General features: G+C 40.2%; 1 protein-coding gene across 14 annotated transcripts in view; it reads left to right on the plus strand.

Moving 5' to 3' along the window:
- Positions 1-24,002, plus strand: part of mecom (MDS1 and EVI1 complex locus) — a 169,921-nt gene that overhangs the window by 141,064 nt on the left and 4,855 nt on the right. For 2 of the 14 annotated variants that reach the window (XM_056243343.1, XM_056243346.1), the window contains exons 3-12: positions 5,501-5,617; positions 10,089-10,191; positions 10,275-10,521; positions 10,800-10,947; positions 11,352-11,532; positions 14,551-15,946; positions 16,045-16,135; positions 17,845-17,871; positions 21,528-21,694; positions 22,667-22,744. In XM_056243343.1, coding sequence (XP_056099318.1) covers positions 5,501-5,617; positions 10,089-10,191; positions 10,275-10,521; positions 10,800-10,947; positions 11,352-11,532; positions 14,551-15,946; positions 16,045-16,135; positions 17,845-17,871; positions 21,528-21,694; positions 22,667-22,744 — 2,555 coding nt within the window. Of the gene's footprint in view, positions 1-3,307; positions 4,006-5,500; positions 5,618-10,088; positions 10,192-10,274; positions 10,522-10,799; positions 10,948-11,351; positions 11,533-14,550; positions 15,947-16,044; positions 16,136-17,844; positions 17,872-21,527; positions 21,695-22,666; positions 22,745-24,002 lie in introns of those variants that run through there. The other 12 variants (XM_056243357.1, XM_056243344.1, XM_056243345.1 and 9 more) reach the window with 12 other exon arrangements.

The following is a 24,002-nucleotide window of genomic DNA, read 5'->3' on the forward strand; positions in this document are numbered from 1 at the left end:
CTCAGCCCCGGGCTCTTAAATTGGTCGGTTGGAGCAGTTTTAAATGAGTTTTGCTTGAGCCCATTGATTGAGTGGCCCCGCACTTTAAATTAATAGCTGGTTGTGGAGTCCAGCGTCTGCAGGGAGGAGTGCAAGCTTAATGCAGCTTTTCGCTCCTGTCAATGGGAGGTCTATCTCGATGAATGGTTGAACTATTTCATGTGGATTTGGCTGCGATATCCCCCCCCTCTTTCCCGTTAGGATGTGCAGGAATGCACCTCGTACACAGTGTTTCCATTAGAGCGCGGCTCCGGGGCCGAGGGAGACCGCGGGGAGCAGCTCCTTCTCGGCGTCAGTTTCTCGCCCATCTGGGATTCCCCTCCGCACAAGCTTCAGCTAACGGCTTAATGCGCGCAGTCTAGAGCCTGTCCACTGCAAATAAACAAACCCGAGCTGCAGCGCTGCCTGCCTGCAGACTGACAAAGCAATTGCGTCTGGAAAGCGTATGCATTGGCTGCATCCAAACTTTAGCAGATTTTATGTTGCGAAACAAAAATACAAGATGCAGCTTTAAAGTATTTCAGAACAAACAAACAAATAAAAACAAGTCATAGAAAGATTTTGACGCTGCTTGAAAGCAGTTTCTCAAAAAAGAAAAACTATTTGTTATTCTGTTCAAAGTGTTTATGAATACATATAAAACGCCAAACATTTAAAATCTTATGAAATCCTTCGAACACAACATGTTTTGTAGTAGGCTATTTTTCCTAATCGTCACAGTGTGGGTCAATGAAGTGACGCTCTTTATCCTGTTTGGATTAGATCAATCAAAAACGCGTTATAAAGTAATTCATACACACAATGTGTGTAGTATAAAATCAAAAATGTGGGGGAGGGGGGGGGGAGTTTAGTCAATAAGCTATGAGTAGCTTGGAACAATCAGTTGTTGTTGTTTTTTGTTTGTTTGTTTAAAAATAATCGGTAGCCTATAGCATTTTTGTTTTTTAAATGTTATTAATAGCTTCTAAAAATGTAGCTACATCAAATGAAACAAAGTGTTTGTGGCGTATCCAACATGCAGGAAGCCATTTTGTTGTCTTGTGTGAAGAACTGAGAGGACCACTTTACACGTCGTCCATTCAATTAATTTTTAATATCACCTTTTAGAAAAATAAATATGAAAATGCACGTATTGTTTGATCACATGATTCATGACGTTTTTTAGAACATTTACTTGTTACATCACCACATTTTCAGTCAAAGATTACATTTTTACACTGTAAAAAAAATCAATAAGTTATAACAACATATTGCTTTAACTTATCAAAATAAGTTAAGCAATTTTCAACTTTTTTATGAGTTAGCTATACAAGATTCAACTCATTTTTCTAATGGAATTTAAGTTGAAATGCCTTAAACATCCAAGTTGATTGCACTTAAAAAAAAATTTTACAACTTTGACACGTTTTAAACTTGAGGTTTTTTTAATAGTATTTCTCCTTAATATCATCCTATCTTTAGCTATTTGTCATTGACCCATATGCAGTCAGCTGTAACATTGTAACATGCTAGTTTAAACAAACACCAAAACAAAACAAAAAATCTACTATCTAAATGACAGTGCTTTTATTGAATAAATTCATATAGGGTCGGATTAAATTCTGTTTTATTGAATTCAATCATGGTTAAGCGTCGAGTTGCATTGTAGGTCGTTCCTGCGATTTTCTATTTGGAGGCAATACAACTGAATCTTTCATGTTCCATCTAGCAATTTGACGCCTTAATGTGTACGGCGTAGTGTGCAGCAATTTCCCAGCCGTGAAAAGAAATGACTCCCGGTCTCGGTTTCTCCACAGCTCCGCGCTTGACTGATGCGCTTCCCTCCAGAGAGAGCGAGAGGCGGGCAGTTCTCTAAATAATAGTCTCTCGACTTCACGAATAGCTATATCGAATTAAACATTTGTGCCCATTCAAATACTGCCTGCAGGTTTCTCCCTACACATATGACATTAAACAACGTGTCACCAATGCAAAAAAAAAAATGCAACTTCATTCCTGAGGAAAGCGGAAAGTTTTCCTCCCCTGTTTAACCCGGCTCACTACGCCATCTACTGGGACGGACGAAAAGTGACTCTTCAGGAGTTGCCCCTGCCCCGTGGGCTCTCTTACCCCGTGTTACCCCTGGCTTGGTACAGATACCACCGGCCCTTTTGTTTATCTGCTATCGCTTCCTCCTTTTCAGAACAATTGAGCTGAGGAGCCTCTATCACCAGCCTCCATCAGACCCCGGCGAGGCCAGGCAATCACTTTCCCAGATTACTTGTATTTAATACACAATGCATCATAAACCAAATCCCTCATCCTGACAGGGAGAAAATAGAACAGCTCATAGCTTGAGCTTTCCCAATTTATGGCTAAATTAAAAAGGCTTCCAACAATGGACAAGTCGAGGAATGGCAGGAAATCGATGCGCGGCGGACCGGGGTCTCTTTGCGGTTCTCAAGGAGCGCGGGTCTATGGGAATCTTTGGCGAGGGCCGCCGTATTTACACATGATTTTTCCTGTCCTTCCTCCGCGTCTGCCCTGCGATTTCATTTAACAATGGACATTATCTGGACCTTGAGTTCAATGTCAAAGATAGGCCAGGGAAGCATATTCATCTTCATCAGAGTCATTAGAGTCCCGTCAATGGACTGTGCTTCTTACATGCGCTGGACTCTTCAAGAAAATGTCTCTTTTCTCTCTCTTAAGGGTCTGATAAGAATTTTTTTTTTTAAGGTTTTAAAGTTATTTAGAAACTCTGATATGGGGAATGGTTTATCGAATAGTGTTGGTTGCTAAACCACTTGCTGAACCTTTATTTTTAAGACATAAGCTATATTTTTTTTAAAAAAATAATATAAGCTAGCCTAGGCTATATGCTAGTGCAAAACAAATAGTGCATGAGCACATAAAAATGTCTTTATTTAACGCATTTAATTTAGCGGAGATGCTGTTGAAATGGTAGGAAATAATTGTCCTGCTCATAAAAAAAACTTTTTTAAATCGTGTAATAATGATTTGTGTGGTTTTGTGTATGGGAAGAAATGGGAGAGGATTTTCGTGGGCTCGTGACTGGGAGCAGGTGTAATGTGCATGAGGGCGGAAAAGAAGAAAAAAAAGTAGGCATACTATTTGAAGAGGTAAAGTATAGCATTTTTGTGTTTACTGAAGCTAAACATAAATGTTATTTCTCAAATTAGTCGTAATGTTAGTTATACGTCATTTAGCTTTAAAGAAAACACTGGAACAGAGTTACACCTCACTGCACTTGCACTTGCACGAGCCGATCCCTCGTTCTCGTGTCCTTCCCCCGCGAGCAAAGCAAGCTGGGAGAGAAAAACGCCGCTGATTTCATGATTGCTGGATGGCTTCATCAAAGCGGGGAAATTCGGGTCTATCCACGAGCAGCCCCGTCCCGACCTCGCGCTGACCTCGCCTCTCCGCGAGCGCGGGGGAGCCTCGCGCAACTTCCGACTGGTGGACACGCGAGACAGGTCCCCCCCTCCTCCTCATCATCCTCCTCCTCCTCCTCAGCGCATCTCCCTCGCATGGGACAAGAGAGGATCCACTTGAACGGGACAGACAGAGACACTCCTACACGTTCGGATCACTGAAGGTGGACGATTCCTCCTGCTTGTTTCTTGTTCACACTCTTGCGCTCGCGATCCGATGCCAGGAAGAGGGACAGTGAATAAAACCGCCAGTCAGACAGATCAACACCTGGGGACTTTCAGCCGTGGGAAGAACGGACTGAAGTTGGACAAAGTTGTTGTCCGTGGGGAAATTTAGCGTCTCGTCCACTTGATAAGAGCAAAACGAGAGGAAAGAGGCGGTGATTTTTTTTTTTCTCTTCAACGAGAGACACGGGATACATGCCGCAAAACACAACGGGCGCGTACAAGCTTCATTCGGGGCTGTTGTGAGTTTTTTGGTGGTGTTTCTTTGACTCATTCTTCCCAGTGAGATTTCCGTGGGGTTCTTAAGGTAGGCGGTTTATGTCCTTATATCAACGTTTCTTTCTGACAAGCCGCGAATTAATGGTCAAATAAAAGTCCATTCATCCTTCACCTTTGAACTTGTTTAATTGTATCGAAACGAAGGGCTTCGGTTCTTTTCTCTGAAGCGTAACGCTTTAAACGCCTTGCTTGTGTGTGTCGCTAAGATCTTTAGCTTTTTTTTCTTGGTATTCACGTTTCGTATTTTTGTAGTATTTGGGGGGTATTTTTCTGAGTAACATTTTATTGTCTATTCTTCACTTAGTAGCATTTGAGTAAACTTATTTTCGTAGCGATATTTCACTTTTTTGTTGTTTGAAACAATTGTGTGCATTCGTCAAACGAATATTGTTCAATGAAAGCAGCAGATGGGTTCTTGTCAAGACAATAGAATATATAAAAATGAAAGAAGGATAATTATAGCTGATAAATGTTTCTAGTTTTACGAGTTTAGTGTGAAATAAAAACTTTTCTTTTTCTAAAAAAAAGAACATTATTTTAACAGTAAGTTTCTAGGCTAAATGAATGCACTTTTGCTACATAGCCTAGCCTGCATGTTTTCTGACGTTTTGTTTTTATTTATTTATTTTAACCCAAATTGTTTGTTCCTATAGGTATTTTTTTTAAGTGTGTGAAGTGTATCAGTGTTGATCCAATTGATTTATTTGACCTTAAATTACATAAACTCGGGGACAAAATATTAAAGAAATGTTTCGTTTGCAGTTAAAAAGTAACTGTCGCGTTTTTTCTCCGTTAACAATGTTTTCATATTTGTTTCACATCATGGAAAGAGCGAGAGAGAAAGTGAACTGTTTGGCAGCTCTGGAAAGATAAACCCGTTATTCTGTTTCGAGATGTTTGGCAGAAAGTGTAGTGCTGACTTGAAAGTGTCTTTATGAAATATTTTTGTCTTTGCAAAATCATTTTGTTTGCATGCAAGTCTGTTTAGAACATTTTAAGCTTTTCCATTTTCCATTTAAATGCAGCTAAATTTGTATTTAAATAGTAAAACCTTTCAAATGTTTGACAGGGGATATGTGCTGAAAATGAAATAGACTAACTACATTGAAAAATTATAGAATTTATGCATTTAAAATAGATTTTGTCCATTTCACAAAACAACACTGGATTATACAATACTCAAAAAATGACTGTGGTGTTGATGTGTAAAACTTATGTGGACAGACATCAGTGAGTAGATCCACTAGATGATGTTTAAGATGAAGTTAAGAATTTTGTTTTGTTTGTGACATTCGCTTGATGACTAGACAGTAAAGCTAAAGAGTCTGTGAGAGGGAGAGAAGTGAAGTGTGCAAAGATTTTGTCAGAGCCTGTATGAGTGTTTTAGAGAAAGTGTGTGTGTGTTTCGATAAGTTTGACTTATCTGTGTTGCCTCAGTGGGTGGCATGAGATTTTAGTCACTGCACAGTAATCTTTAAAAGTTCAAGATCAAAGACTGATCTCTCGTTCTCTTTCTCTGTCAGGGCGAGCAGACAGGTTTGGATGGGAGCATATGTGATAGCAGGAGCTGGCTAAGGCACGTCCAGATCTCTCCATCCACCCACCAACACAACCTCACAGCCTGCCAGATACATGAGCAGGTACGTGGAGAACACACACACACACACTGAGCACCTGCATGGCCAACATAATGAAGTGTTTAAAGGTGTTTCTGCTATCTTTAATAGCAGATTCCTTCTGCATTCTCGTTCTGCGTGTGTCACTGTGTTTTTGTGTTTTGGTCTTTTGTATCTTGGCTGCAGCGTGAAGGACCACAGGCCAGGATCACACACACACACCCACACACACTCTCTCGGTCAAGCATGATGATAATCACACATTTTGTATCTTTGCACTCGGATATGAGGGACGATAAATTCCTGAATCCTTGTGGAGTGAAAGACAGTGGGAAAGAGACTCAAAAAGAGAGAGAGAAATGAGTCACGTTCAGTATTTTACACACTACAAAATGTTACTGTTTACCTTTTATTTTCTTCTTTAATGGTTGAACCAATTCTGTGAGATTAGTTTGTCCGGTTTTGCATGTTTAAATTGATAACTTTTAAAAATTAAAGCTTTTATGTCCATATTTTGAGGATAAATTGAGTGATCAAGTTGGATTAAGTTACACTGGATGAAAGTTATAGTCAGTTATACTGAACTGAGTTTGACTGGATTCAATTAAATTGTAAACTGAGTTGAGTTGGTCTGAATTGAATTGAGATTACATTGTGTTGAGTTGTGCTGGATTAAATTGAGTAAAAATAGGGTTAGGTCAAGTTGAGCTGGATTCAATTAAGTTGAGCTGGATTAAACCTATTTTCATTGAGTTGACTTGGACTGGAAAAAAATAAGATGAGGCAAAATTAAATTAAGATTAGTTATAGCAAACTGAACATGACTGGAATGAATTGTGACGAGTAAAGAGATGGACTGGATTCAATTTAGAGTGAGTTGATCTGGACTAGAGACATTGAAGTAACGTTTAAGCTGGATTGGGTTGAGTTGAAGTTATGTTATGCTTTCTTGAACCACTACACAGCAAGGATGAATAATCATGCAATCAGTTCATACTATCAGGATTATCTTGGTGAGATCACACTCTTCTGGGCATCCAAATCACACTGTGAGATATTCAGTGGACACAGTCATTATGAAATTAACTTACCATTTGCCTATCTGCAGATAACAAAGGGCCCTTGAAGCACCAGTCGGCCTTTTCAAGTGAAATGACGTATGATGAGGATGCATTCAGATGTTAAACAGGCCAATTGTACTTTTCCATATTCAGCTTTACAAAATGAGATCCACTAGAAGAATCTAATCAAAACGTTTCTCAATCTCAAGTGTGTTTTTGATGTTTGACCAGCACATGAGTGAGAGAGCAAGACAATATGATGGCTGGGAGGTCTAGATTTTCTAAATATTTTACTTTTCTAAAGGGTTACATAAAGAGAAACTAGAAGAGAGAGAGAAACGGAGGAAGGGAACCTGTTCAGACACAGCATTTTGATATGGGCCATAATTGTTAAACTATGACACCCTGTCATAACAAAGAGCTCAGCTTAGACTTTATGGCTTCCGGCAACCCACATGTTTTTATAATCACGCTGTATAGCGACAAAACCTGGAGAGAGAGATACAAAAGACTGTTATCAGTTATCAGTCTTCAGAAAGAATAGTAAATTCTGTTTACGTGGAGGTGAAAGAATGTGCTCTTCTTTTTCAAAATCACACTCTTAATATATTCCTTAATATGTCACCTAGACAAATAAACAGGACAAACTACCAGATGGGTTTTGATTTTGCTATTTAACAATGACATTTTATTTAAAATTGAGGAAAAAGATTGAGCGTGAAACAAATCATTTAACTTTTGCTTTTTAATGTTTAACTAGTTGAAGTATTACTAAAACAATTAACAGGAACAAAATCCATGGCTGGACAGATATTGATCGACTTGGACACAAGGAATGCTGATTGGCCGATTATTCCAGCTTATCACTCGTCACCTTTTCACTGGACCTGGGGAAGGGGAAAGGGGGATTTTAGTGTGAGGCGTTGGTCGGTGTGAGAGTGTTTTTCATTCCTACAGTGCTGAACGAAGGATCTAATGGACCTGTTTATCAGGACATCAGTCGACTAACATCCGTTTCTCATAGACACTTACACAATAGAGGCAAGCTATGTGAGTGTATGTGTGTGTGTGGTGCTTGTATATGAAGTGACCTCTCTTACTTGGAACACAAGAGAGAGGAAAGTCTTGCGCTGTTTGCTTCAGTAATCGCTGAAGTCAAGGTAACGAGTATCTAGTGCACTTCTGAGTGCCCTGAAAGTGCAAGTGCCTGTGTCTCTTAAAATCTTGTAGTGATAAGACCTGAGGATAAACCCTTAGGGATTTGTCGTCTTTGACTTGACTTTGACTTCTTTGTATGGGTCAAAGATTGACAAGGATCATATTAAATTTCCATGTAGATTGAGGTATAGGTATGGGATAGGCTGACTCTGTGTTTGTGTGTGTTTGTTTAAGGTAGACTCAATTGACTTAATCTGTTATTGTAAGCCACTGAAAGCTTACAAGTTTGCAACCTTCACTTATCAGTTAGTTAACCTAAGTGACATTCTAACCCAGATACGTTTACCTAGTTATCTAATAGGCTTTATGTTGAGTATCACATGAACAAACAGGAAAACTGGTCTCATCAAAAAAAAAAGCAGTTTGAACTGATGGACATAGAAGAAGAAAAATGAAATAACTTTTAGATATCACTCTGCATATGTGATGGGCATCAGTTATGCTCATCTTTGCTCACTCCTTTGAAGGCATCTTGACTAAAACAGCACATACAAAAGACCTGAACCGGAAGTGATGCGACCTGTTATACAGAATACAGAAGTTTGTTGCTCATAACCCCCATGAGAACGTTCCAAAATTTTAATGACTATAGACTAACCTAAATCCTATTCCCTGAATAAATAAAAAAAATGTGTTTCGATACCATTTTATTTATTTATGAGTAATATTTATCTGATAACTTCCAGGAAGGGAGTATTTATTTATTTAGTTTTAGTATATTTACTAAGAATGGTTCATATGTATATATTTATAAATATATATTTTCTTGATTTCTTTTTACATTTGGGAAAATCCAGGAAGTATTTCTTTATTTTGGTTACACATTTTGTTATATTCATTTTATGTATTAATTACTTCTTTTATTTCTTTTATTTTTGTTTTTTTAATTTCCCTTTGGGAACATCCAGAGTGGATTGTCACATCTAGTTTCTTCTGGAGTCAGTTTTGTCTAGCTATAGTGACATTGTATCACTCATCTTGATATATTACCTTCTGTTTGGTTACCACTCAAAAATCCTCCTGATAAGACACATTCATTCTCAGAACATAGTATGTGAGTGTGTGTTTGCGCACGCAGCCAAACACACACACACACAGACTCTTCTGTGGCATCTGAAAAGACCTGCAGGTTGGCACTCACCCTTGGCACTGAGGATCCAGGCCAGGGCCCAGGAGGGGTTGCCAGGAGTGACTCCCCTGATCTCTGAGCTTGGCTGGTTCGCTACGTCCCCGGGCCAACAAGTTGTACGAGTGTGTGTGCCCGTATCATTCACCCCACAGCCCCTCGCACCACATTTGAACAGCTCTGCCATTGTCTCGTACTCACAATATTATTGTGGCCCTTTGCTCCCTGCCTTTGTGCGCGAGTGTGTGCGATAAAAACACACATACACGCAAAGAAACAGGGTCGGTTGTGACATTACAAGTACAAGATATCAGAGATCTGCAGGAAGGCACCAGAAGGGGTAGACGGGCTGTGGAAGGTTGTGTGAGAGACTCTGTTCTCATGTCGTCTTGAGGGTTCTGCTAGTTCCCTGTATTCTCCTGTTAAACAATAGAGCAGGACTCGGTCCCTCCGTGTCCCCCATGGCCTGCTGGGTCTTGTGTACACACACACATTATGACTGTGGCTTTTCCAAGAGGTTTCCAACTCACGATTGCCTTTCTCATATTATTAGAAGTTTTTGTGTGTGTCTGTCTGATTGTGTGGCATCTCTAATAAGAATGCTCAAATGTCACCACCGGACTGCACAGGAAGTGAACCGTCTAATGCCTTCAAGGCTTGCCAAAAATAACACCATCCAAATAACACAACAGTTTCTCCCACTACCTATTGTGTTCACACAGGAAGTGTGTGTGTGTCAAACAGATAGGTCTCCGTTCGGATCCCTTAACACCATCTCTTTCAAACACACACACACACAAACTCAAGCTCAGGTTCCCATCATTGTTTGTCCATCAAAATGTGTTGTCGTTTCAAATCATCATTTATTTATTTCACATGCTCGTAAAATATGCTGCTTAATATTTTTATGGCTTTTTTTTTTTTTTAGGATTCTTTGATGAATAGAAAGTTCAAAAGAACAGCATTTGGAAATCTTTACTGTGACTTTTGATCAGTTTAATGCATCCTTGCTGAATAATAGTATTGCTTTCTTTCAAAAAGTAGTGTATCAGTGTTTTGTCCCATGTGTAACGTCTGTCTCTCTCTCTAGATCTTTTACCGTGTGGTCCGAGAGGTCCAGCCGGGTGAGGAACTCTTACTGTTCATGAAGGCTGAGGAGTTTTCATGTGAGACCATGGCTCCAGACATACACGGTGAGTTCGCACTCATACACACATAAACACACACACACACGAATACACTCGCTTGCTAACTCACTTTTTGTGTTGTCCTGCAGAGGAGCGTCAATACCGCTGTGAAGACTGTGACCTAAACTTCGAGTCTGGTTCAGAGCTGTTGGACCATCAGAAGCATGCATGCGGTCCCCCGCCTTCCTCCGGCTTCAAGCTGTCTAAACAGGGTCTGCCCAGCGCCGGAGACGATGCTGATCTCGACCCGCTGCACCTACGCTCTCTCCCTCTAAACTTACCCGGCTCACCACAGGAGTGTAAGGAGTGCGAACAAGTCTTTCCTGATGCACAGAGGTATTTTTATAGTACTATTTTTATTTTATTTTATTTTATTAGTTCCCAACACAAATATTCTAACAGTATAAGCTAAATTTCAACTGTAGTCCCTTATATGAAGCTAACTGACTACAGACTAATTCTAACCATTCCCCAAACAATATTTTCTTTTTTTAGACATGCTTTTAACTTTTGAGAACAGCCCCGGGGATGTCTCTAAAGAGATTTAGCTCCCTCCTGATTTGAACCCAAACATGATGAAATCTAATAAATCTGTCTTTCTCTTTTTCTCTCAGTCTGGACACTCACTCTCTGTCTCACTCCGACGAGAGAGAGTATAAGTGTGATCAGTGCCCGAAGGCCTTCAACTGGAAATCAAACCTGATTCGCCACCAGATGTCACATGACAACGGCAAGCACTACGAATGTGAAAACTGCTCAAAGGTAGAGTCCAGACATTAGCAAAGACATTTGTGCAAAAACAGGTGTCTCTTACTGTAGCTCACTTTTCCCAAATCTGTTACCTCAAACTCAAGCAAAAAAAAAAAATGGTGCTAAATGCAAATAATAAAAAGCAACTAACCGTATAATCATGCATAGTTAGGAGGATAGCAAAATAAATAGGCTTATCAATGTATAAAATGGAGGTGAACATTCTTTGTTGTGATGCATCAAAGGTTGTACGTCCAGTTCAACTCGACTGTATTTTAGAGCATGAACCTATAGATGTTTTTGTTTACGTTTGTACAGCATCTACATCCTGAAGCAAAACCAGTTGAGATCCAGAGTCTAATATCTGTAGGCTGTGTATGTAAACTTCCTCCCTGTATTTCTCTCTCTTTACCCAGCAGGTGTTCACAGACCCCAGTAACTTGCAGAGGCACATCCGCTCTCAGCACGTGGGGGCTCGAGCTCACGCCTGCCCTGACTGCGGCAAGACCTTCGCCACCTCCTCAGGCCTTAAACAACACAAACACATCCACTCTTCCGTCAAGCCCTTCATATGTAAGTCACTCAGACCCTTCATATGTAAGTCTGCATGCTTTCTACTCTGAACACCACACTGCAGAGCTGGAGAGCTCCAGCATCCTTTTGAAATTCCTGCCAAAGTCTGAATGTTTGATTCCGGATTCTAGATAGCTCCACTCCACTTGTTATAGTCGTATAGTTTAAAGACAACTATGCCTTCAATGTACTTTAAATAAAAGCATCTATTAAAAGTTTTTTTGAAATCTTGTTTTTTTAAAAAGACTGGTGGAGCTCTCCGGCTGGCCTGGGTTTTCCAGCACTTATGTTGATGTCAGATCATCCTGATCTTGCACTTTTTAAAGTCAACATGAAACAGCATTTACTCCCATTTTACTTCCAAAATGACACATTTCACAGAAAAACAATATTCAGGCAGAAAAAAAGAAGAAGAAAAAAACGTCTTTTTTTTATACAGTACATCAGGAATGAATTAGATTGTGAAAAGTGGCAGTCAGAGAAGTGAAGCTGTTTCAGAGATTACGCTTTTCTTTATAAAACCATGGACTGATGAATCATGCCCAGGAAGACCAGGAATGTGCATTATTAAATAAAATGGGGGTAATTTTGTTCTCATGTTGTCTTTAACACAGGGTACTCAGAATTAAATAACCAATAACCAACAAGTATACTAATATTATACAGTATCTTAATTATTATGAATATTATTATTATTAATGTTAAATTGTTTAATATTATTAGTTCATATTTATATCTAATTAATATTAATATTATTTTTAATTCAAAACAAATGTGTGATGCTATAACCTAAAGCTACTTTTTTTGCAGGCTAGGATGTTTGATGCACTGTGTTTACTGACTGTGTGTGTTTGTACTGTATGTGTGTGGTCTCTGTTTATGTGTACACTCCATTTGTGCTGTGGTGTGTGATGACTGATGATTCACTTTGACTCTTTTGATTCTCAGGTCAAATCTAGAGTAAATGCTACTGACTATATTTATACATACCAACAAAGTCATGTTCTTATAATCATATCAGCTTTGAATCTTTTGGTACACTCAATGCATGGTTACCCTCGACTTTCTTACAATGCTTGTCAGTAAATCAGCTCTGCAATGCCAGTGCATGACCTTTGACCTCCAAACTCATACGCGAATGACTTGAATTCTTAATCTCATCCTGCATAAATACCTCACTTTCCCTCATAGAGCTTTAAACGTCTTAAACCGTACTGCTACCTCTGAACTTTGCCCAATTGAACTTCTTGCATTGACCCTCGGAGTGCTGATCCCACACACAGATCGTGTAGACGTCCCCCCCAAAACCACCACATATCAGACAGTAACTAGCTTGCTAACTCCATTCCTGGAAAATCACTACCACATGCAGCCCAGCTCATACAGAGACTAGCACACAGCCATTTACAGCAATCAGCATTTGAACAAGCACAGCTAACAACACTTAATGACCTCGCAACAACACACACACCGAATACACCACACACATGCACTTTGATTCGTACATAGGCACAGCTATGCTCTCTAGTCAGCTGCCTCCATAGCCTTATGTTTATAATAATTAATAATATATTTCATTCAAAACTGAAAAGTATTAATAAAATATCATTCAATTAAATTGTACTTTGTTTCAGCATTCCAAAATTAGTCACTTATAAGGTTTCATGTTTTGAAAACAGAGCTATAAACTCACTCATGTGCCTTGGTTTGCATGTATGTGTTCATATACTTCATTCCGCATTTGCTGAGACAAACATTGACAAAAATATAGCTAATTATGTTAAACTACAAGAGAAAAATCTCTCTTTTACACAAACACTCATGCACATTTATTTTACTACTGGCTGTTCACCACTGCGGAATGTGTTTATAATATTTTGTTACGGTTTATTAAGACCTGACAAAACACAGCACTCTGAAGTGCCCACAGATCTTCCCTCACACACGCCCCAGATTTCACACCTGTTCATCCGAGTGTGTCCAGTTGTTCACAATTATAAAGCGATGTGTGTCTGTGTGTGTGTGTCTGCTGTGCTTCCTGAATTTACAATATCCAAGCTGTAAGTATGTGTGTGTGAACAAAAAAAGCAAAATGTCATATTTTTTATACTCATTCTTGTGTTGGTCCAAACTTGAAAGCATTTCTTTCTTTTTTACCATACAGTGAAAGTCAATGGGGTCCAATGTTGTTTTGAACCCCACTAACTTTCACTGAATGGACAAAAAGAGTTCTTCAGAATATCTTCTTTTGTATTCTGCGGAAGAAAGAAAGTCATATAGGTTTGGAACAACATGAGGGTGAGTAATAATTTTCTTTCCTTTATCTTTAAGTCTTCCTTTTACCTTGCACTAATATTTACTTCCCATCTCTTGATCAGTCTGTGTGAGTGGCCGACTCCATAAACACATCCCGCGGTAGAACCTCACACCTCATGCAATCTGACAGGGATTAGCAAAACCCCCCTGCTAGACTCCCTAGCTTCCATAAATTAAAATAAAATGTCACGTTTGCAATAAGATATGTGATTATGATGAGAAATGCGGGTGGTTAAAAGGCTTCATTTCACACTAGAGGTGTTAGATTGGTAATGTATAGGGTGATTTTATTACTTTCAGAGTGTGCGTTAGGGATTTAACTGTATACACTGTCGTTAGGACGGAGTGTGTGTGCAATGACATGAACAAGAGTTTAGGATCCATCATGAGTTTTCAAGAATGTTGTGTGAAGATTGAATAATGTGTAATGATGTGAGATATATGTGTGTGTGTGTATGATAGACAGAGACGTCGCTTGGTCCATGGGAACGGACCTGCGGGAGAGGATTCATTCAACTCTGTTTCCTTCTCACGCTTAAAATAGAGCCATTGTGATGTCCTTGTCTGTGTGTATGTGTGTGTGTGTGTGTGCACCTGCGTGTGACATTGCATTCTTTTAGCTGCCATCCTTGCTTATCCTGCATTTTTGTTTGTTTTGTTAATGGATGTGTGCGACAAGCCAAAACCGTCCTTTTATGCCGTATGTCCATGTCTCACTGTCTTTAGGTGAGGTCTGCCACAAATCTTACACGCAGTTCTCCAATCTGTGCCGCCACAAGCGCATGCACGCAGACTGTCGCACTCAGATCAAGTGCAAAGACTGTGGCCAGATGTTTAGCACCACGTCATCCCTAAACAAGCATCGGCGCTTCTGCGAGGGTAAAAACCATTTCGCTGCTGCTGCAGGAGGGTTATTTGCCCAAGGCATGGCCCTCCCTGGCACCCCTGGCCTGGACAAGTCCGCACTGGCTGGAATGAGCCATGGGAGTCCTGGTTTAGCAGACTATTTCGGGACAAACCGGCACCATGGTGGGCTGACATTCCCAGCAGGCCCTCCAGCATTCCCATTCAGTTTTCCAGGACTTTTCCCATCGGGACTTTATCACCGGCCCCCTCTAATCCCATCCACATCACCCATTAATGGCCCTCCGAGCACTGAACTACGGAAGAGTCCACTGGTGTCCTCACCCATCCCTGGGTCGCATGACCTCTTGAAGAGTTTACGCAAGGATTCGTTCAACGGGGAGGGCGAGAGCATGGAGCGTCAGAGAGAAGGATCCGTCTCCAAGCCGAGGCACGGCGGGAAGATGAGCGACCAATCAGAGAGTAGTGATCTGGACGACGTCAGCACTCCGAGTGGGAGTGAGCTGGAGAGCACTTCGGGTTCAGAGTTGGAAAGTGAAGCAGAGAGCGACCGGGAAAGAGTGCGGGAAAATGGGAAAGGGCCGAAAAGGAAATCCAGTGGGTTCAGCAATGCCCAAAGCCCAACTCTTGTTAGCTCCAGTAGTAGTAGTAACACCAATAATGGAAAAGACTTCCCTGTGCCAGGGCTCGTCCAACCATCTTTGGATGAGCAAACGGCTGTTTCCGGTGCCGTTAATGACTCGATCAAGGCAATTGCCTCCATTGCTGAGAAATACTTTGGTTCTACTGGACTTGCAGGCCTGCAAGACAAAAAAGTTGGGGCATTGCCATACCCTTCCATGTTCCCTCTATCGTTCTTTCCTGCCTTCTCTCCATCAGTCTATCCTTTCCCTGAAAGGGAGCAACTGAGACCTCCAGGCCACAAAGGGGAGCCAGAAAGCCCTCCAGTTGAGGGTAAAAAACTTAAGGGCAGAAATGCTGAATCACCTTTTGACCTCACCACCAAGCGGAAGGAAGAACGTCTTGCGGCCACCTGCGGCCCTTTGAAACCAGAAGCCTCACATGTACAATCAGCCAACCAGGATCAGCCGCTGGACCTCAGTCTTGGCGGGCGAAGTCGAGGAAAGAGCGTAAGAGGGGAAGAGTTAAAAAAGATCCCTGTCTTTGGAGAAGAGAGGGTGGAACCAGAGCCACCCAAAGCCGACCCATCCCTCCAACACGCAAGACCTACGCCTTTCTTCATGGATCCCATTTACAGGTACTGTCAATCACATGTGCTTCCTACTGTGTTAGAGTAATGGAATAGATTTAGTTCGGTTAAACTCGCCATGAGAACTGATAGAAATTTAACATCAGCAGGGTTGAGAAGAGAAAGATGAACGATCCATTCGAAGTCCTCAAGGACAAGTATATGCGGCCGGCTCCTGGATTTCTCTTCCACCCACAGGTGAGATTTGTCAGAATATTTTCCCACTGCTGACTTGATTTTATTTTATTACCTCATCCCCATAGTCCTGCACAAATCATTAGCCTATTTTCAATTGGCTCTTTCTGTGCTACTGGAGTCAGTGTTAACGCAAGCTGTTCTATGACTTTAAAGCTTTCTCATCTGTTAGTTCCCACCAATGTTAACAAAAAAATTCCACGGTAAAAGCATCAAGCACCTTGTTTTACACGCACAATTACCTGATAAAAAGCACCATTTAAAGTCTAGATGTTTATACTTGTGTAAATGAGAAGTCTTTGGGAAACATTCATCCTGTATATCCCATTATTTTACTGTAATGACAAATTTCAGTTTAGTGTATTTCAGATGCAGAAATCGCTTGCAGCTTTAAAATCAGTTCAGTACATTAACCAAATTCGAAGCAATTTTAAACGCTAACATAACATTACTTGTCCAATTGAATGCAATTTCCAGTATTGACCAAATAACTCCTCGTGATGCTAGTATTGACATAATAGCTACAGTATGTTGGCAGTAGCTTTACAGGGCCCCAGTGTTTTAGCATTAGCATAGCGACTCCTATGTTCCACCGTGTGGTTCTTTTACCGAGTGATCAGGTCCAGATGTGAGACTCAGGCAGGGTGGGAGCTTTGTGACACGTCTCTGTGTGGGTGTCTTTGATTATGATGTCACAATTTGATACCCTGTTAAACTGCGAGACACTGACCCATATCCCTGGATGGTGTGTGTGTGTGTGTGTGTGTGTGTGTGTGTGTGTGTGTGTGTGTGTGTGTGTGTGTGTAATGAGTGATTTTGTCAGAGTATAAGCGTGTGGTTTTGTGCCTGAGTGTCTATGTAACCTCATTTGTGTGTATTAAGTAACCTGTCTGCTCTATGTCATTGTGTTTTCGCTATCAGTGTTCTGTAAAAGTAATACATAGTTCTCTCATATAAACCCACACACACATGTCTGGTACACATAAAGACCCTGAAACGCACACATAGACGCTTACTGGTGTAGTGTTTTACTGGCTGTTTCAGGACAGTGTTTTATGGGCTGTTTCATTGGCCTGATTTATTCCCTGTGTATGCTTTGTGTCTGTGTGAGATAATATCCACATGTCCCTGACACACTGCCTAACGAGGTGACCTATCAGCATCCACTTTACTGCACTATGCTCACTGGACTCTCTAATCGGCACCAGGGATACTATTGACAGCACAGACGTATTGTGGGAAATGCAGTTTACAATGTCAGTAGAGTAGTAGAGCAAAATACAAACATTGGGAGATCAAGTGGATTGTTGGGGAGGGGCGGACTTATTAAAGTTATTTAAGTTTCAATGCTTTTATGGTCCGAGCACACCAGTTGCATTTTAATGAGTTCATAATTATGATACAAATATTATTGTTATTATTGTTGTTGTATTATATTCATATTTTACAATATTTATTAAATGTATAGTTTTTATTTATCATTAGTCTTCAGAACATTTGATGAAATAATATATTTTCTATTTTCTTCCATTCCAACAGAAGAAGAAAAAATGATAGTAAAAAGAATTAGACAACCACTGGATAAAATAAAATAAAATAAAATTCTATAAGTGTGGGATATTAACCTTTACTAAACATCACATTGCATAATCACACACGATCAGTCTGATTCTTGATTTTGATATGCTGTTTCCCTTCTGTCCTGCCCCCAGTTTCGCATGCCTGATCAGAGAACATGGGTAAGTTACTCCAAACCAAGTCATTCATGTGCTTCCTCCACACACACACACACTCACATGCTTAATAATTTCATGCAAATCACCCTGTTGCTACATGTACATGTACACTGCCGCTCAGTATTAGCGTGTGTAATGCATCACTCAAATAAACAAATGCATGGACCAAAGCTGCATTTCCACCGTCGGGCCGAAAGGGTCTAGGAACAATAAGGAACGGCTCCAGTTATATTTCCACTTGAGATTTGTTCGGCACGGCACGATTACAAACCGTTCTCAGCCCGGACTTCTCATCACGGTTGGCGAACCGTGCCGAACCGTGCTGGCTGAATGTGTGTAGTGACATCGCAACTCCGGATTGGTCACTTGTCTGTTGCCTGGCTAACAGTTTCTCTTTAGCTGACTAAGTGCGCTATTTGAGCAACGTAAACACATATTAATAATAACATTTATTTAATTTAATCACTATTTACATCTCATAGCATCTGTAAACTCTATAAGACTGATGCATTTGTATTACATTCAAAAGAGCTGTGTTATCAGCACCACAATGGAAAATAAAACCATATCCGCACAGGCTGGGCTGGATCGGCACGGAATGGAACGGTTAAGCAAAGAAAACAGTTTGGCCCAATGGTGGAAAAGTGGCTCAAATCATACCTAAAACAGCTAAATCTGGTCCAAAGTCAATTCAGAGAAGATTATTGTTTTGTCTGTAAACATCCGTTCTTTTGCACTTTTTTTGCGTTATTTGTTCAGTGCATGGCAACAGATTGATTAGTTTTTTGGATTTAAGTACAATAACAGCACATTTGATCTTCTATATATATAAAAACACAACTACTCTTCAAATGAAACGCACTCTGGTTGAACAGTGGAAGAATGTCTTTTGACTGTGCCCGTGTGAATGAATCTGCTGTTTATGTGTCATTTGGTGCACTCATGTCTCCGCTCTTGTGTGCCAGTGTGTGTGTTAACCAGACAGAACAGTTGTTATTTCTGATGGCTACCACTGATAATGCAGTGAATTTGATTATTTACATAGAGAGAGTAACAGACCACGGCTCTGATTTGGGGTGGCGACACTCCCCGTACGGCATCGCATCACTGGACGGGTAACAGTCTCTCTGGGACCCCTCTCTGAGCGTGTGTGATAGCACAAGAGGGGGTTTCCAGACCCAAGACATCTGGTACCCTGATAAGATCAACAATTGAAAAAGCTCTTACTAATGAAGGGCCTCTCAGACACACACTACTGAGAATGGGCAACTCAACAGCTGCCCTACCACAGCGAGAGAGATGGAGAGGGTGAAGGCTACTTAACCATCCAGGAAGTCCATTCCTTGCCGATCACAGATTTCTTTGGACTTAGTTGTTACAGCAATCATAGAGATACCAATCTATGGTAATATGTTTAGACTTCAAGGACCAATCAAAATGACTATAAAATATGCATGTGTGAATGTGAGTTTTTTTGGACCAAACCTCTGTCCCGGAGGAAGGTTTTATTGCTCTTTCGTACCTTAGAAGTCTTAATGGAGTCTGCTATGGTTCGTGTAACTTTGTCTCAGATGTTTCTCCTAAAATCCCTAAGGAGAAATTAAAATGGACACAAATGTGACAATTGCTGACATACTGTAAAATCATAGAGCTATAAAAATTAATGTTGATAGTATAGTGCAGATCATGTTCGAGCTCATATTAAAATCAACTTTTGATTGCAGACTTTGCTATTTTGGCAATTATAAGCACAGTTTGAGACATTGTTGATATCTCTTCTGAAAATCTAAAAGAGTCACATGAAATTACTAGGGTATTTCATAAGTCATAAAAGCAGGAGACCTGAGCAAAAATCTTTATTTGGTCCGCATTCAATCTCATTGTGCAATGAAACAGTACTGAAGAGATAATCCTATGGTGACAAATGTTCACCGAAGATACAGTAAATCTGTTAAAACTAAAGGGAAAATAGGTTTATCAATTTCAGTATATATTTACTTTATGAAAGAATATATATATCACTGTATATTTATATAGTGTATGCACTCATTTAGATAATTAGATAACTAGATAAAAATGTGTTTCTCCAAGTGTTGTGATTTAGTGGTCTGGCTGATGAGTGAAAAATGACAATGTTTTGTTGAGTTTGAGATGCTAATAGAGTGTAGCCGAGCATTAGTTGAGAGAGACAGCACATCATCTAGATATATGACAGTAGTTTATTAGATACACTTCTATCCCTCCTCTCCGTCTGTGATTTATGGAGAGAGGGAGAGAGAGTTGGTGTCAAACAGGTCTGACACTTCACATCCTCCCGGAGGATGTGATCCTGACGTTCCAATGGAGAACTTTAACTCCCAGCTGTCATTCCTCATCAAACGTCCAAATTATCTTGCGTGTTGATCTTTCTCTCTCTTTCAGTGCCCCATTCTTTGTCCTCTCCTTTCACATAAATACTTGTAAATGTAAAGATGTATCCCCTTTCTTTCTTTGATTTTTTGAAGAAAACACTGCAAAACATCTCCAAGATCACCAAGATGAATTTTTTCCAAGATTGTCTAAGCAATGCCATCCACACTAGTTTCATTTTACTTGTATGTCAACAACCTTTTGTGTCTATTTCATTCATTCCTACAATAACACAGAACTCGGGTTACTTGGTCTTGGAGGAACTTGATGAGAAATGAGACAGAAAATCTGAGTGCAATTTGAGACCTTGTTGAGATCAAGCAGGAGACACAAGCCCCCATTGGCTCTCCATTGGTTCTAAGATAAACTTTCTTTCCTTCTTTCTTTCTTAAAACTTCTCTACTGTATTTTCTACTGAAGGAAACAGACTTTTTTTGCGTGTTTATGTATGCAAGTCTGTATGTGTGTGTGTCATGTATGTCTTTCGCTGTGAATCAGGACTGATTTGTCACCAAAACCTGAAATAAGTAAAGGGGAAAATTCAATACACACATGAAATAATGCAAATCCGCTGTGCTCTCTGAAAGCCCTCACTGTTGCGCTGTGGTTGATAGGCCCGCTCGCCTACAGGGACCCCCACCCCCCCTCCCTCAGCTCCGTCCCCTCCCTCTCCTTCCTATGATATCATTATTACTGCTGTCTCAGCCTTGATCAGTAATGTCAACATCTTTCATATTGACGAATGTGCTGTCTGCTCATATTGTGCACTGAATGCTTTATGGCCAACATAGGACATGAATCACTCCTGCTCTTCAGTGTGGCTCACACACACACACACACACACACACACAGGCCTTATGTTGTTCTCATTCTCTGGCTGACACACACATGTAGCTCCTTCCCCTTTGAGAGTGTGTCCATTTCTGAGGAAAGCAACTGTTAGGCTTAATTAGTAAATTGGCAGCAGTTCTTATCCACATGAATCTCTCTATGTGTGTGTGTGTGCTCATGTGTGGTCCATCTTATAACGTGCATTGTTATTTGTGTTTGTGCGCCAAAATTGGACATTACAGATCAGTGAAAGCATTTCACACTGTTTTCCGATAGTGAAAGTTCACGGTCAGCGTTTTTCCCCCACACATCTGTGGTAGAACGCAACTGCATGTCAATAAATGCGGGTAACACAGTGGGGATGTGTGTCCTTAAAGACCTCACAATGAGGTAATAAAACTTTTCTCTGTCCCTCGCAGATGTCAGCGATTGAAAACATGGCCGAAAAGCTGGAATCCTTCGGCTCTTTGAAGCCAGACGGCGGTGACATCATGCGTTCCGTTCCCTCCATGTTCGACTTCCGGGCTCCACCCACCACCCTTCCTGAGACACTGTTACGCAAGGGCAAAGAGCGCTACACCTGCAGGTAACCATGATGATGAACATCGACTTCCTCTTAGAACATTATGGCCATATCTTATTAAAGAAAAACTTCAATTATCTACCTTTTAAATACCATGAGTGAAACAATATATATATATATATGTATGTATATCCACACACACACACACACACACACACACACACACACACACACACAAAGTGTTGGGTAAGTTACTCTAAAAAGTAATTAATTACTAGTTACTTATTACCTCCTCAACAGTGTAATTAGATAACTGTACTAATTACTCTCTCTAAAAATTATCACATTACTTATTACTAATTACTTTCTTAATCCCGTAACAACCTCGACCAGTTGAACAATACAAAGATAGACATGAAACTGCTCATTTAATTCTTTCAAATAAATAATATGAAATTGCATAAATTATTCTTGAACTGACCAAAGTATTTAAAGGGAGAAGGTTACATTAAAAACATACATTTTACACTGCAGAAAATGCTTTTATTAAATACTTAGAATTTTTGTCTTGTTTCCTGTCCAAATATCTAAAATTTCGTAAATCAAGAAGCATTTACTAGATAAGTAAAATGACATAATAAATTCTGTCTTGTTTTCTGATAAAATAAAATCGTTTTAGCTTATCAAACAAGAGTAATCAAACAAAAGAATCTAAAAACATTATAGAGTAAGTGAACAAACAACTAAGCAAATTGTATAGTAACTAAACAAAATATCATGGTTGTCATCAATACCGGTATTTTGTGACACCCTTAAATAGTTACATTTAGTATATTACTGGTATTTATTATATAGTGATCATGTTTATAATAACGTTTTGTTTGTTTCATTAATAAGATGTTTCAGTAAACATGTGTTTGATGTTTAATGAGTGTTGACAGCACTGAGCATGGAATGCAGGGTGTTTTGGGAAGCCTGTTTGTGTGTGTGTATTGCTGAGTATTGTTCCTGGAGATCTGTTTCCTTCCCCTATAGATACTGTGGCAAGATATTCCCACGCTCGGCCAACCTTACAAGGCATCTACGGACACACACAGGAGAGCAGCCTTACAGGTGACACACTCTCTCACACACACTAATATATGCAGTTTGATGTAATCAATTATTCACATACTTAGCAAATAGCATCAGTCGACAATGCATGAAAAGAGGTGTATATGGACCAGTGTACTAGAATTTCGGATGAATCCGGGAGTATTACTGAGCAGATATGGGTAATGCCACGGGTCCGTATACTGCAGAAATGATACACATTCGGATGTATGTTATTGAGGTATTCTTTCGTGCAATGGCAATTTGTTGCCACGGATCAATGCACCAAGAAGCTAAATTGAAATATAGTAGCAGAATGTCATTTCTGTTTCAGTGTTTTTCAATAATGTCAGTATAATCTGTACACAATATATATATAGAGTGTGTCATCAAAGATCGAGGACAGTTTGAGATATTGTTGAGATCTAGAGTAGAAAAGTAAGAAAGTGGTTGCTTTTGAAGTGAACTGTTCTTCTATTCACCACAGAAGACTAAATGTTCTGTCAGTGAATACTTGGAACTATGATGGAGATTAAATTTGTGATTTTTAGGACAGGGAAAAGTCATGGAATTGAATAAAATCCTAAAATATCATGGAAATCTCTCTAGTAAATGTGATTTTTGTCATTTATTCTTCGATATATGCAGTTATTGTCATTGGGAAAGAGTGAGGTCAAGTCAATGAGGGTGAAGGACAGACAGACAAGGAGACTGAAAGAAGTATGTATGAATAATAGAGGCGATGAGTGCCGTACAGCTGTGGGCCAGCAAAGGCAGCTGGGTAATTAGGCCCGTGTTTGGGCCTCAGACTCTTTCAGGGAGTATTAAAATACTGCACAGAAACAGGCGTGCGCACACACTGCGTTTGTGGTCCGTCTGACCACAGGGGAGGTTTGTACAGGGCTGTGTTACTTTCCAGATAGCCTCAATCTCCTCGTGCTGGCAGGGCTTTAAACGAGCCGGTGATCAGCCTTTAACTACAATTTAATTTCTATTTTTTCTGTTGCTTTTGGGGGGGGAGCGAGACGGAGAGAACGAGGGAGAGATAACGGGTTCCTGGGAGACGCAGTTTAGCGCACAACTCCACGGTCGAGGGGAAGATACGATCGCGTAATCATACGGGATAATTCTGCGTGAAGAGACTTGGCACATGCAGCCGTTTTCAAGGCAGAGGGAGGATGTGGACGAGAGAGTTTGAGTGTTACTGAGTTGGCCAAAGATTAGAGACAAAGAGTTCACGACCACTCAATCACCCCGCGTGTGTGCGAGACAGATAAAA

The sequence above is a fragment of the Rhinichthys klamathensis genome, unplaced genomic scaffold (genome assembly GCF_029890125.1).
Source record: "Rhinichthys klamathensis goyatoka isolate OS25496 unplaced genomic scaffold, OSU_Roscu_1.1 h1tg000786l_1, whole genome shotgun sequence".
Classification (NCBI taxonomy): Eukaryota; Metazoa; Chordata; class Actinopteri; order Cypriniformes; family Leuciscidae; genus Rhinichthys; species Rhinichthys klamathensis.